The sequence below is a fragment of the Mustela nigripes genome, chromosome 1 (genome assembly GCF_022355385.1).
Source record: "Mustela nigripes isolate SB6536 chromosome 1, MUSNIG.SB6536, whole genome shotgun sequence".
NCBI lineage: Eukaryota > Metazoa > Chordata > Mammalia > Carnivora > Mustelidae > Mustela > Mustela nigripes.
In genome coordinates, this window is record NC_081557.1 from 67045893 (window position 1) to 67060170 (window position 14278).

At 50.5% G+C, this 14278-nt stretch overlaps 1 protein-coding gene across 1 annotated transcript; it reads left to right on the forward strand.

The window, feature by feature from the left end:
• Positions 1 to 433: 433 nt before the first annotated feature.
• On the forward strand, positions 434 to 12813 carry MTNR1B (melatonin receptor 1B). The gene is given in 3 exon segments (XM_059401510.1): positions 434 to 656; positions 11964 to 12158; positions 12161 to 12813. Coding segments are annotated over 3 exon segments (1071 nt in total).
• Positions 12814 to 14278: the final 1465 nt, after the last annotated feature.

Sequence of the window (14278 nt, forward strand, 5' to 3'; positions counted from 1 at the left end):
AGGGCAGGTCCCCACCACCAGCACCTTCTCCAATCCACAAATTTGGCTGCTTTTCCTGGATACAGCTTCTCTTGGGGGTGGAAGGGCTGAGGGAATCTGGGATCTGAGTGTGGAGGTGCGCTCAGGAATTGAGGCCTGAACCGGGCCAAGCAGTTCTGGGCTCTAGGACTCAGGTGCCCCTGAGCCGGCCCCCAAGGGAAGGAGAGGGAGGGACGCACTCCTTTTGGCAATGCCTGCACCCCAAGTCCTCCTCCCATTCCTACATTTTCTCTGCTCCGTGCCCATGCTTAATTGCTCCCTCTAGGCCCCTCCCTACGGGTCCGGGCCCACTTGGGGGTGGCAAGAACTCCCGGCGCCGCCGCGACATCGCGCTCCCTCCAGTGGGTGACAGCGCGTGGCGCGGTGGCTGGCGCGCGGCGCCAGACGGTCCACGATGCTGGAGAACGGCTCTCTCTCCAACTGCTGCGAGGCGGGCGAGCTGGCCCGGCGCCCGGGCTGGCCGGGGGAGGGCAGCGCGCGGCCCTCCGGGACCGCCCGTCCTCCCTGGGTGGCACCCACTTTTTCTGCAGTGCTCATCGTCACCACCGCGGGGGACGTCGTGGGCAACCTCCTGGTCATCCTCTCCGTGCTCAGGAACCGCAAGCTGCGGAACGCGGGTGAGCGTCACGCCCGCGTCTAGGGCGGACCCTTCCCTGAAGTCGGATCTCCATCCTCACCCCTTCATGGGTCCCCGGCGCCCCGTTCCCTTTTCTCTAACCTCATCCCCAAGTTGAGCCCTGTGTTCAAAAGGTGGGGGAGCTGCTGCCTTTCCCCGTGTGGTTCTGGCGCCCACCTCTCGCCGCTGCCGGGAGCGCACTGGGCACATCTGTGCCGCGTGAACTGAGCAAAGCTTTTCTTGTGCACTTTTCGGCTGGGCGCCCGCTCTGTGGGAATCCACGTGGCTGGAAGCTTCTGTCATCCAGGGCGCCCCAGTTTGTAGGGGTCCAGAGGCTGCCTGTATCCGACCACAAGAATCTCCGGATTTTTAACACCTCTCTCCGTCCCCTGCAGTGGGTGGTGAGACAAGGAAGCCCAGGGGTGGGGTGGGGTTGGGGAAGTTTTGTGTCAGAAACTTCTCTCCAGGTCATCTGAAGACCTATTTCCAACCCAGAGAGTGCAGTTGCAGAAATCTGCAGGCTCTGCTTCGGTGGAACTACATTACTTTGGGATAACGTGTTCTTTTCTGCAGATAGGGAATTCGTGGGATTAAATGAAGATTAAAACAGCGATTCGGCAAAGTAGTGTTGCAATGGGGAAAAGTATGTTTTCCCTTCTGTTCACTCTCATTTCAGTTTTTCCTGGAGGGAAAATTTGGAGGGAGCCGATGTCGCCGCGGCGCCGGGAGTTCTTGCCATCCCCAAGTGTGCCCTGACCAGTAGAGAGGGACCTAGACGGAGTAATTAGGCGTGGGCAGGGGCGGAGAAAATGTAGGTTTGGGAGGATGACTTGGGGTGCAGGCATTCCTTAGGTCTGCAAGGGAATAAAACCAGGGGGAACTCTGAACTCTGACCCTGAGAGGTCACTGGAACATGCTGACCATTTCACCGGGGAAAGCTCACGGCCTGGTTGTCAATTTGTAATTTCCTAATATGGGCGTTACTCCAATTTGAGTGAATTACAATGAAAAGACAACAGCAGAAAGCCAGGCATGTCCTTTAACCACACTTTCCTAAGAAGGCAGACTATCCAGAAGGCCAGTTGTAGTAAATGGGTGTGTGTGTATATATATACATATATATATATATATATATATATATATATATATAATTATTTTTTTAAGATTTTATTTATTTATTTGACAGAGATCACAGGTAGGCAGAGAGGCAGGCAGAGAGAGGAAGGGAAGCAGACTCCCCGCTGAGCAGAGAGCCCAATACCGGCTCCATCCCGGAATCATGATCCCAGCCGAAGGCGGAGGCTTTAACCCACTGAGCCATCCAGGTGCCCCGAGGGTATATATATTTTGTGTTCTGGCTCCAGTATTTTTATCTACAGAACAAACAAAAAATAAAAATAGGAGCTTCTGTTTATAATATGGGAAACAACGCTGTTAAGTAGAAACAAGCTTTCTGACTCAGTGATGGTTAGAATCATCTGGAATACCTTTTTCAAGATGTTGTCATGTCCTTTGACTAAAAGCTTATATATTAGGAAAGAGCAAGTCATGCTGGGGGAAGAGATGTATTTGATATTTTTTATTATATCGTCCCTTTTCAGCCGTCACAAACATGCATCTCCTGCACCAAGGCAGGAAGGAGGCAGGGCTGGGCCCTCCAGGTTCTGACTCTGACCCAGTTCTCTCCCTGACTAACCTGGTGGGGTGGGCTATTGGTCCGTGGTCAGTAATTTGAGCTGCCTGAGGTTGGAGGGGTGGCTGAGTAGGGGGAGTGTGGCTTCCTTTTACATGAAGCAGACAGGCATCTTCTCCTCTTCCTCATCCCAAGGAGGGCTGGCCTCTTCTGCTCTCCTTGCCGGGCTCACAGAAACCTTACTGATTGGGGGAGCATGGCTGGAGGTGGGTACTGGGCTTTCAGCTGGCGGTCCATTCCCTGTTCTCTCCCTCCTCTACTCTGTTAAGTAGGCTATAGCCCAGCACCAGAAGCAAATGCTAACATCATAGCTAAATGACATGAATTCCTGATACGCTGGTGTCTGCTCCAGCCTCGCAATTTAACCAGCTTTTATTTGAGCACTGGCTTTATTGGTAACAGCCTTGAAAAATCTGCTATTGACTTCCATTAACCCTTGGCACAGTGAGATTTCGGAAGGTGCTTAAAAACCGATGGCACTTAGAATTTGTCCTCTTTCCTCTAGGAATCGAGTCTCTCTACTCAGAGTTTAGGGTGACTTTAAGAAACCCTCATCTCAGACTCTGGACTCCAGGAACCGAACTGAGGGTTACAGAAAGGAGGGAGGGAGGGTGGGGGGATGGGGTCACCGGATGATGGGTATTAAGGAGGGCACGTGTGGTGATGAGCGCTGGGTGTTATACGCAACTAATGAATCGTTGAACACTACATCAGCCACTAATGATGTACTATATGCTGGCTAATTGAACATAATAATAATAAAAAGAAAAAGAAACCCTCATCTCAGACCTTTCTATAATTAAGTCTGGTTCCTTAATTCACTGCTATTAAGAAGATAGGACCGTGGCGATGAAAACACTTATAGGTCCCATAACCAAGCCACACAGCCCATATTACGATCACAGACCTTTCTCAGCAGACATCCGTATCTTTCATGTGACTGCTGCAAGGGCAGCTCTTTTTATCATCCATCACAGCAGTGATCCTGAGAGCAGGTTGAGTGGTTAGCTGAATTATCCTTTTTTCCCAGGATCATGCTGCTGGACCCCCCCTGGCTGCATGTGTTGGGTTGACTTTTTCAGAGATGGCACTAGAGAAAGAGAGGGAGGGATGGAGGGAAGGTGGGAGACAGATCCAGAACATTGACCCAACTTGGAAGGTAAGACTATGTGTGCATTTCACACTTGAGTGCGTGCTTCCTGGGGACCTGTCCTATTTAGGGCTGAGGACATTCCTGTGCCTGCCATGGCCATGCATGCCTTGGTCTAGACTTTGCCAATAATAATCTCTGTGTTTTCAGTTTTCATCTCTTCCTTTCTCTGCTTTTCTGGAACCTTCCCCCATCAAGTTCTTTCTCCCTCTTCTGTGTTTTCAGTGTTTGTCTCTTTCCCTTTAGCCCACACATGCACCCACACATGCACCCACACATGCAGGCATGTACACACAAGGGTCTTCGGTGTTAGGGAAAAAAAAAATCCTCCCTTGATTTTATGTTCTTTTTTTTTTTTTTTAAAGATTTTATTTATTTGTCAAGCGATCACAAGCAGGCAGAGAGGCGGGAGGGAGGGAAGTGGGTTCCCTGTTGAGCAGGGAGTCTGCTGCAGGGCTTGATCTCAGGACCCTGTGATCATGATCTGACCTGAAGGCAGAGTCTTAACCCACTGAGTCACCTAGGTGCCTCTACGTCCTTTTTCCCTTTTTTTAAGATTTTCATTATTTATTTGAGAGAGAAAGAGAGAGAGCATTAGCTAGGGAGCACTGGGCAGCAGGATGGAGGGGGAGATAGGGGAGAGAGAGGGAGTGAGGAGACCGGAAGAGCAGACTCCCCGCTGAGCAGGGAGCTCGGTTTGGGACTCAATCCCAGGACCCTGAGATCACAACTGGAATGAGCAGAAAGGCAGCCGCTTAACTGACTGAGCCATCCAGGTGCCCTGATTTTATGCCTGTTTCTGAATCCATCACTACTCTCTCCTTCCCTTCACAGCCAGACATCAATTTCCATGCACTGGCTACCTCGTGGCTTCCCATTCCCTCTTCAGGGTTCTGGAGACTGGCCTCTGAAATGCCCGCCTGTGCAGTGTGTGACTCTCAAGCCTACGCACTCCTTGAAAACTTTCATTCCTTCGGCTTACCTCATGCTAGTTCTTTGGATCTCCTTCTTTTCCTCTCCCAGACACCTGATCTCTGGGTGTCATTCCTGGTTCCTTCATTCCCCAAGCTCCCATGATTTTTGTCTTCTAATATTTCTCAATATTCCCCTTTCCGGCCCTCCGTCCTCTCACTGCCTCTTTTTACACGTTCATCATCTTTAAAAAAAAAAAAAAATTATTTGACACAGAGAAAAAGAGAGAGCACAAATAGGGGGGCAGCAGAGGGAGAGGGAGAAGCAGACTTCCCGCTGAGCAGGGAGCCTGATGCAGGTCATGACCTGCGCCAAAGGCAGACACTTAACCACCTGAGCTGACCAGTCACGGCCCATGCTCACCATCCCTGGAACAAATTACGTCTGTAGTGTCCAGACAGATTGGCAGGCTCCCTCCTCCGATGGCTGACCCCGCTGGCAGAGGCATGCCATCCCGTCAGTGGCTGCCCTGTCTGTACAGCATCAGACTCTGCCCACACAGCCCTTCTCCCTCTAACCCGTCTAACAAGACAGCCTTGCCTCCCTCCTCCCATCCAGCTTGTGAGCCACTGCTGCTCCCATGCCGCCAGACTCCTGTGCACTGCCTCATCTTGGAGAGCTCCCTGCCTCTCTTCTGCCATCTAACTTCTTCAGACCCCTCTTCAGCTTCCCTCTGTGGTGGTTGATGTTGCTTATTAATACCAAGCAGGGTGTGGGGCTGGTCTCCCTCCTCTGGCTGCCACATGCCCTCCCCAGACAGCACCCACCGCACCGTGCTGTTGTCCATGTCCCGCTCTCCCCAGGGCACTGCGAATCTGTTGAGAACGGAGACTTGTACTCCCTTTCTGTCCACAGAGCTGAGTACACAGTAAGACAAAAACACCTGTCTGTTGAAATGAATTGAAAATGGACAAGACATCAGGAGAGCAGTGGGACAGAAGGAATAGATTTTGTGTCACAAGGTAGGGGGGACTCAGTGACAGCACTCAGCCTTGCTCATGCCACCGGTACAGTTTTTGTGGAACTGAATGGCTTCCAGCACAAAAAGCCCATAGTCCACCTCACTGGCACCATCCGCTCAGAGGTGTGCCTGCTCCCGCTGCTCCTGTGTGGCTAGCGGTCTCCAATGCCGCCTGGCCTCCCCCAGGTTATGCCTCCCTGCCTCTTTAGGGAGTTTTCCCCCTGCTGGTCTGTCTTGAGATTGCCCGCCATCAGGCTGCCCCTAAAATGTGAGCCTCCCGCCATTAATTTCACCATCCAGACAGTTGACTCCCCAGAAGAGAGCTGAGAGAAACATGTCCTTACTGGAAGGTCAAGGTAATCTCCGATAACAGGGGGGAAAGCCCAAAGGGTATCAGGTATTCCTGGCCCATGGGCACAGTGCCTGATTTCCCGGGCTCTCTGGGAGGAGTTGTGAATGAGTGGACACGAATCTGTATCTAGGACAGTTGGGTGATATGTAAAGAGAAGGGATATGAAATTGACATTGGAATTGCCCAGGAAAACGTGGAGGATTTGGTTGCTGAACACACAGGCCCTCCTCTAGAGTCTGCCCTGTCCTCCGGGCACCCACAGATGCTCAGTCCACGACATCTTTTAACCAGACATAGGGACTGACTGCACTGCAGGCTTCCTGATTGGCATTTTCAGCCTGACAGGTGTTTTGCATCCCTAGTCAGGGGGGAGCTGAGCCCACCTTTCCCCCCCACTTGCTGACTGAGGGTGTAGATGATGAATGAGTAGATAGACTAGTTCTGGATAAAGGCCGTTGGAAGGCTTGGAGGAAATACTTAATAGACCCACAGTCCCTGCACTCCAGGCATTGTAGGGTAAGGTGGAACCCACTTCATCCCGGTTTTATGCTGCTTCTGACCACTCACGGAGATGCCACTTGGTGACGGGTGTCTTTTGACCCGCTCAGCCTGCACGGGTTTGAAGTGCCTATTATCAGCTGAACACCAAACTGGACTTAAACTTGGACTCCCTCCCTGATGGGACTTGAGTTCTCCAACTTCGGGTTTCTGCTCTGAATACTTTCTTATCTCTTCACCAAGCAAAGACAAACACATTTTAAATCCCATAATTATGTCTTTAGCTGAACAATCAGGAAAGCTCATAATCCTTTTTAATTCCTCCCGTGTAGCTCCCAGTAGCCCAGGGGTATGAAAACTTTCGTGTTTGACTGCTTTATCCCCCCCAACCCCACCTGCCGAAATTGCGGGTCTGTATTTAGCCCGAGACATCACAAAACTCTGGACATACCAATGCCTGGATTAGGTCTTATGCTTTAAAATACTTCTTGCTGAAAGAGTAGAATTTAGCGAGTGGAGAATTGGAGTCCCCAGTGCTTAGGGAGTTCCCGCCGGTCACTGTCCTCCCGCACTGTGACTTCTCCTATCTTATCTCCTAGGGATTGTAGTCCAATGTTTGGAGTCTCTTTCTTGTTCTTTTGACACCACTAATAATATAAAAGCCGCCATAATAAAAAATAGCTGCTATTACTGTGTGCTCACTACATGCCAGATAAAATCTCTCCCATTTAGAAGAAAAAGAAAAAAACCCTGTACAACCCCCCCACCAAAGGGATATCCTTTTGCAAGTATCACTCCGATTCTTTCTTCTCTTAAAGCCAAAGCTGACTGGGAGAACAACCCACGGTACTAAAGTTTATTTTCCAACATTGGACAGAACCGTGCCCTTGTGAATAGTCAGAGGAGTCTGACTTCCTAACTGCTGGGTTAAATGGGCTTGCTTTCCTGTTCTTTCTCACTTTGGTTGCCCTTGACATTTCTTTTTCCTGATTTCCTCCTGTTTCTCTTCTTTCTCACTCTTTCACTGTTATGGCCCTGGGCAAGTCACATAATCTGAGTGCCAGTTTCTAGAAATGGAAATCATGAAATCAACCCTAAAGGATTCTTTTGAGATACAATTGAGTCAATTTATGTAAAGGCACATTATAAACTTGAAGGTGCTATACCAATTGTGGTTTTGTTGTGAGTATTAAGTGTAATTGAAGTCATAAAATGCTATCGAAAGAGTTTCCAAATGATCTCTGGTGATGCTTATGGAAGGATGTTTTGTAATAGGCATCTCAGTTAAAAAAAAAAAATAGATGCTTATGCTCTTAAATATGTTCTCTTCCTTTAAGTGGTTGAAATACCCCCATCCCGCTTTTGTTTACACGATAAGCTTACTTAGCCGGCCTCTTTGTTTTTAATTAAAGCACAGTTACATTTCAACTTGCCCCTTTTATGATTCATCCACACTCTCTAAGATTTTCAAAAATAATGTGATTTTAGTGGAAAACAATCTCTGCCCTCAAGGAACTTGGGAATCAAATTAAGAGCTTACTATAATATAAAAATGCCTTGTTTAAGTATTTGTAAGGAAATCAGGTTTTTAACAAATAATCTGCCTATTGACTTCCAATGCTTATCTCCAGAGAGTAGCTGATGAAAATATTTCGCATTCATTTCGAGACTACTAGTGTTTCCTATGTCCTTCCTTTCCCATACAGATCCCTTTTGAGGAAAACAGCCATTCTTGGAAGGAAGTAGGCCAGTGGCAAAGGTCTTTGTGATTTTCTTCAACTCCTTGGTGAATTTTCCTGCCTGGTCAGCCCCATCTCCAGGCCATCTTAGCTCTTCCTCACTGTTCCCTTATCCTGGGCTCCCTCTTGGCTTTCAGCACACTGAAGGGCTGTGTGCCTGCTGTTTCTCTGTTTCTCAGCCCAACAGCCCTGTTGGCATCTCCCCAGCGGGGGCCATGTCTTTGACCCATCCCTGTGCCCTGCAAGACAGATGGGGTAGGCACTCAGCAAGTATATTGTATGCTTGAATAGTTAATGCATGGAAAAAAGCCTCAAGTCACAGGAAATTCAGCCCTGTTAAAAATGATAGCTTCTCTGTTGAATTCCCTATTTTAACCTTTGCACATCTTGTTTTTATTTTTTATTTTCTTCTCTGAGACCACCAGCTTTGTAAGGGGAGGAGGCATGCCTCTCTCGCTCGCCATGCTTCCCTTGGCCTTGGCAAAGGCAAAGCTCTTCCCTAGTAGATACTCAGAAATATCTGTTGAGGAAATGACTCCATGACTATCTATTTCTACACTGGCTTTTAGCTCAGTGACCAAGGACAATTTAAATTTAACAAACTCTTTGGGCCTGTTGGGTGGTCACAGGGAGAAGGGGTAAGGGATGGAGGTGGCTTGACCTTCTGGAACTCTCCTATCTGTTGAAGACTTGATCACTCAAGGCTTGCTGGCTTTTTTCCCCAGGGTTACCAGATCCTTCTTAAGAAATAGATTTCTTGGGGCAGCTGGGTGGCTCAGTCGGTTAAGCGTCTGTCTTGGGCTCAGGTCATGATCTCAGGGTCCTGGGATCAAGTCCTGCACTGGGCTCTCAGCTCAGCAGTGAGCCTGCTTCCCTCTCTCTCTCTGCCTGCCTCTCTGTCTACCTGTGGTCTCTCTCTCTCTCTCTCTCTGTCAAATAAATAAATTTAAAAATCTTAAAAAAGAAAAAAAAAAGAAAAATAGATTTCTTGGAAAAAAGGGAAGAGGAAGCAGGAGTGGATTGTGGAGGGATGTGCTTTTCCTATGATCGTTAAAAGGGAATTCCATATTAGTGAACAAAGGTCTGCTGTTGAAGTCTGTCTCCACTCACACACCCTGTCTGGTGGAGGCAGATGGAAAGAAGTCACGCCAGGATGTGTGATATGAATATTCATTAGACGCCTGCGCAGAGCGGGCTGAGCGGTGCTGTGCGTATCCTGATGGATTTCTCACCTGTCTGGGGAAGAGACGGATAGACGACTAGGTCTCCCTTGACTACCATCCAGACAGGACCTGGCTTCTTACAGATGGGAGACAAAACAAGAATTTTATTTGCCTAATTTGGAAGGATGTCAAGAAATCTGGAAGACAGTACGACGTCTGGGCGGGTGAACCTACAGCAGGAACTGGTTGATTTCAGCCTTTCAGGAACAGCCCGAGTAATAGGGGAGAGTAATTGAATCACTCTCTCTGTGGAGTTGAATGTGTTCTTCCCACTATTTACAAGCTGTTCGCCAGCCTCCGGGGCATTATTAGGGGATGAGCCACATTAACACCGCGGAGCTTGACTGGCTTTGGGGGGAAACAGCTGGCTGAGCTGGCAGCCGCTCCCAGCAGCCCTTGACTTTCTCCGCACGTGCTTGCAAGTGCCAAAAGCTTGTTTGCGGCTCTGCTGGGACCCCAGAGGGCCCTGCAGGGACCAATATCCCTGTGTCAGAAAGAAGCGATTTTCTTCCCAGAAGCAACCAAGTGCGTGTAAAGAAAAGGAAGGGGGGCCTCTAAAGAATAGGGGGGAACCGGCAAAAGAACAGTCATGGAGAAAGAAGTTTCAGGAGGTTGCCCAACTTCAAAGCTGCAAAACAGATTCCCCAGGTCATCCCACCCTCCAGCACCACCTCCCAATGCCAAAAAGACACTTAGGATTCTGGGAAGAGAGGAGGACAACTGATACAGCTGAGAACAAGAACTCTGAGAGGGGAAATGCCTCACTGTCTTGAGACCAGGTGAGGTCTGCCTAGGAGAGTCAGAGGCTGACATCCACCAGTGGAGAACGCAAACAAAACTGGGAATTAAATGGAAAAGGAGGAGACCTTCTCCGCCCCTGGAATAGGTCCTCAGATGTGCATTTCTTGTCAGGCTGTACCAGGCAGAATTTACCCCACTGAATAAATAGATCCCTAACAGAGTTGAAGGAGAAGGAAGCCAGCAGTTCAAGCCGAGGCCAGACCGCTTTACACCCCATATCTCCATGAATGTCTGGAGAGACGGGAGAGCTCACCACCTTGTAAGCATTTTAATCATCCAAACGAAGGCTGCCTGGGGGTATTCCATATTCCCACACCCACATGGAGTGCATCCTGTGGAATTTTCTTGGAGGTGTGCTGAATGAATGTGGGTGGGAACAGGGGAAGCCTGGAAGCAGCCCTTTCTCTGCCTTGTGGGTTTATAACTATAATAGTGGAGTTTCCCTCACCTGAAGGGTCTGACTTGGGGAGAGGGGAACCCCAGCCGGGTGGTTCTGAGCCTCCCTTTCCCCCTACCCTCTTGAAGCCAGACTGCAGACTGGCCTCTCTGATTGCTGCATCTTTTGGACCCTTTCCATCTGCCCGAAGCTTTTGCATCCCCGAGAAGGTTATATCAGCCTCTGCAGCACACAGAGCACACGTGTGGTCATGGTGGAGTGAGCACCCTTAGCTCCTCGAGAATTCCCTCTTGCAATCGTTCCATCCTCTCTCTGTGTCTAGCCACTGTAGGGCTGGCAGCTTGCACTTCACCACATGGCAAGAGGCCAGAGGACTTGGAAGATGACACTAGTACCTACTGCATGCCAGGAAAGGATATCAGCTCCTGGGCATGCAGTAGGTGCTAAAACCGTACACTTGGTGAATGGAACAAGTCACATCAAGGATGGAGCTTCTCGTGCTCTGAGCTCTGTTTTGGCCACCCTTCTGAACTCTTGGTGCCTTCTTCATGAGTCAGTGTTTGCTTTAGACTCCAAATGCTTGAGAAATAGAAATATTGGATTTCTCATTTTGGCTTTAGCCCCAGGTCTTCCCTAGGATCCTGGCCCAGAACATGCCTGAAGCATATCACTCAATGGATGTTGTGGTTTCCAGAGGCTCTCTCGATGACTCCTGAGGCTCTCTTGGGCTAGAGAATTCTGCATTCAGAGGAGGAAGGCAGTTCAGAGAGCTGGAGAAGGTGTGGGCAATGCAGGGAGGCCACTGGAAGCCACGAGACCTCACAGGATGGGACTCTCCGCCAACAAGGCCGCCTGACTGTGAGTGTAGGCCCCAGATGAGGCAGGCAGGGGAACGCCAGAGCACATGGTTCCTACTCCCAGAACTTTCTTCGATCCCACCTGCAAGATGCAATTCACATTTAGAAAACTGAGGTAAAGACACTTAGAAAGTAGCCTGTTGACCAGTGCTGGAGAAGGAACAAAAGGAGACTCTACCAGAGACACTTGTGGGAAGGTGGGAGTGTGGGTGGGGACTGGTGCTAGTGAAGCCACTTTCTGGATATTCAGATACTTCTCCCTTAGAACCCTTGCCGGAGCGTCAGTGATGCAGAGCTCCAAAGGATCTGTGCTTGTGGTGAAAACAGTCATCATCAGTGAGCACCCATGGTGCCCCCAGGACTTTGCCCCATCATTTGATCCTCACAACTATAGTATAAAGTAGGAATCACTATTCCCATTCTACAAATGAGGAAAATGAGGCTTGAGGCGTTGGGGCACTTGGGTAAGTTGCCTAAGCCGCACAATGTGTGAAGGAAACACAGTCTGAGCCTGAATTTCATGTCCCTAAAAGCCACTAGGTTCCCAACCCCAATACTAACAGTGACATAGTTCATTTTAAGCGACTGGTTGAAGAGTAGAATGTTCTCCAGGCTAGGAGCTGTGGGGTCTCTTGCTGACTCTTGCTCCCTCTCTCCTGCTCCAGGCAATTTGTTCTTGGTGAGTCTGGCATCGGCTGACCTGGCGGCGGCCTTGTACCCGCACCCGCTAGTCCTTGCGGCCATCTTCCAAGATGGCTGGGCCCTGGGGGAGGTGCCCTGCAAGGCCAGTGCCTTCGTGATGGGCCTGAGTGCCATTGGCTCCGTCTTCAACAGCACTGCCATTGCCCTTAACTGCTACTGCACATCTGCCACAGCGTGGCCTACCACCAGATCTGCTGGCCCTGGCACATGCCCCTCTATGTCTGCCTCATCTGGCTCCTCACTGTGGGGACCTTGGTGGCCAACTTTTTCGCGGGGTCCCTGGCATACGACCCGGGCATCTACTCCTGCACCTTCATTCAGATGGCCAGAGCCCGGTACATGATGGCGGTGATGATCGTTCACTTCCTCCTCCCCGTCGTGGTCATGTCCTTCTGTTACCCGCGCATCTGGGTGCTGGTGCTCCAGGCCCGCAGGAGGGCCAAGCCGGACACCAAGCTGCGCCTGCAGCCCGGCGACGTCCGGGGCTTTCTGACCATGTTCGTGGTGTTTGTGGTCTTCACCATCTGCTGGGCCCCGCTGAACGGCATCGGCCTCATGGTGGCCATCGACCCGGAGGCAATAGCTCCCTGGGTCCCAGAGGGGCTCTTCGTGGCTAGCTACTTCCTGGCTTATTTCAACAGCTACCTTAATGCCGTCGTCTATGGGCTCCTGAACCAGAACTTCTGCAGGGAATACAGGAGGATTGTCTCGGCCCTCTGGAACCCCCGGCGCTGCGTTCAGGATGCTTCCAAGGGCAGCCAAACTCCCCCTTTGGGGAAAGCCCAGCACCCAGTCCGGTTAGACACTCTCTAGCCTGGATCACCGGCTAGACACCAGATTCGTGAAGCGGTAGGAGGAGATCTGCCCCAAGGGGGAGATCGGGCAGCATTCCGGGCTACGCCGTCCTGTCGACGTGACGGCATACAGCTTGTGAAACATCATCGTGTGGACAAGAAGCCTGTCAGCACCACAGGTTCAGGCTGGTCAAAGGAGGCCAATAGCTACAGGGAGGCGTGTCCCAGCATCGGCTCCCGCAGATGCTCTGTCAGTGCGCTGGGCGCTTGGCGCCTTCGTCAGCCAAGGAAGGGACAGAACGAGGACAGGTTTGGGGTCAAAGAAGCCAATGACTTCCTATGAGCTGCTCTCTCCTCCTACTTGGGACTCCTTGCTTCTTCTTCTCTCTTCCCCAAAGGGCGGTAGGAACGGATGTCTTCCTGTTGACAAGAATGAAAGCACGAGCTCTACAGTGCTGGGAGCTCTAGGTAGCTCTGAGGGGGTTGCAGGGGGCTGGCATGGCTCAGAGGGCACGTGTTATGTACTCTCCCCCACAGACTCTCCCTACGCACACACACACAAGCACACACACCCCCACCTACCTCCACAGCCACATATACACATACCTCCAACACACACACACACACACACACACACACACACAGTCCTCAGGCCTCTGGGGCACGAAGTCGGCCTGGCTTCTCCACCACGTTGAAGTTGTGTGACTTGAGGCAGGCCCGTGACCTCTGTCTTCTGAGGCTGACTTACCTTGCCATGGAGATCTCGCCAGGGGCTGCCTCCCAGGGCCGTGGTGAGGATTCGCTGGGATAATACAGCTGAAGAGCTGAGGACAGTGCCGGCCCCGGGGCTAGCCCTCAGTAATCACAAACTGTATTATTCTTCTCACTACACAAAATGAGAGATAATCTTGACGGAGAGAAGGGGTGACGCGCAAAGACAGGAAGTAGGGGGAAGCGAGTGAGGAAGGTTGTGTGTGTGGGGGGGAAGGGCACGTGTACCTATTTTGCAGGTGCCTCAGGTCTTCTTTCAGCACCGACAGATTGAGCTTCCTTCTTCAGCTCCACGAGCATGACTGACTAGTCTGTAACCAGGTCCAGCAGGAGAAACAAAAGGCATGTTGCCTGCCCTCTTGGAGATCACAGTCAGTTACTGAATGGTGTCAGCTGACAGTCTCTGGATGTTCGCTTTGGACCAGATCCTGTGGTCAATGCTTGATTCACATTATCTCATGTAATCCTTGCAAAATTCTTTGAAAATGAATCTTTATCTACATTTGTAGTAAGAAACTAAAACTCAAAGAAGTTAAATGATTTCCCGAGTTCACAGAGCCCAAGTCTGTCTGATGGCAACACCCCATTTCTGCCCCTCACCCCCCACCTTAGAATGTGTGGAAGGAACAAAGTGGAGGACGGTAAGGACCCCAAGTACCTAGGGTGCCAGGAGGGGTTCCCAGAAGAGAGAAAAGTTATCTCAGCCAGCTAGC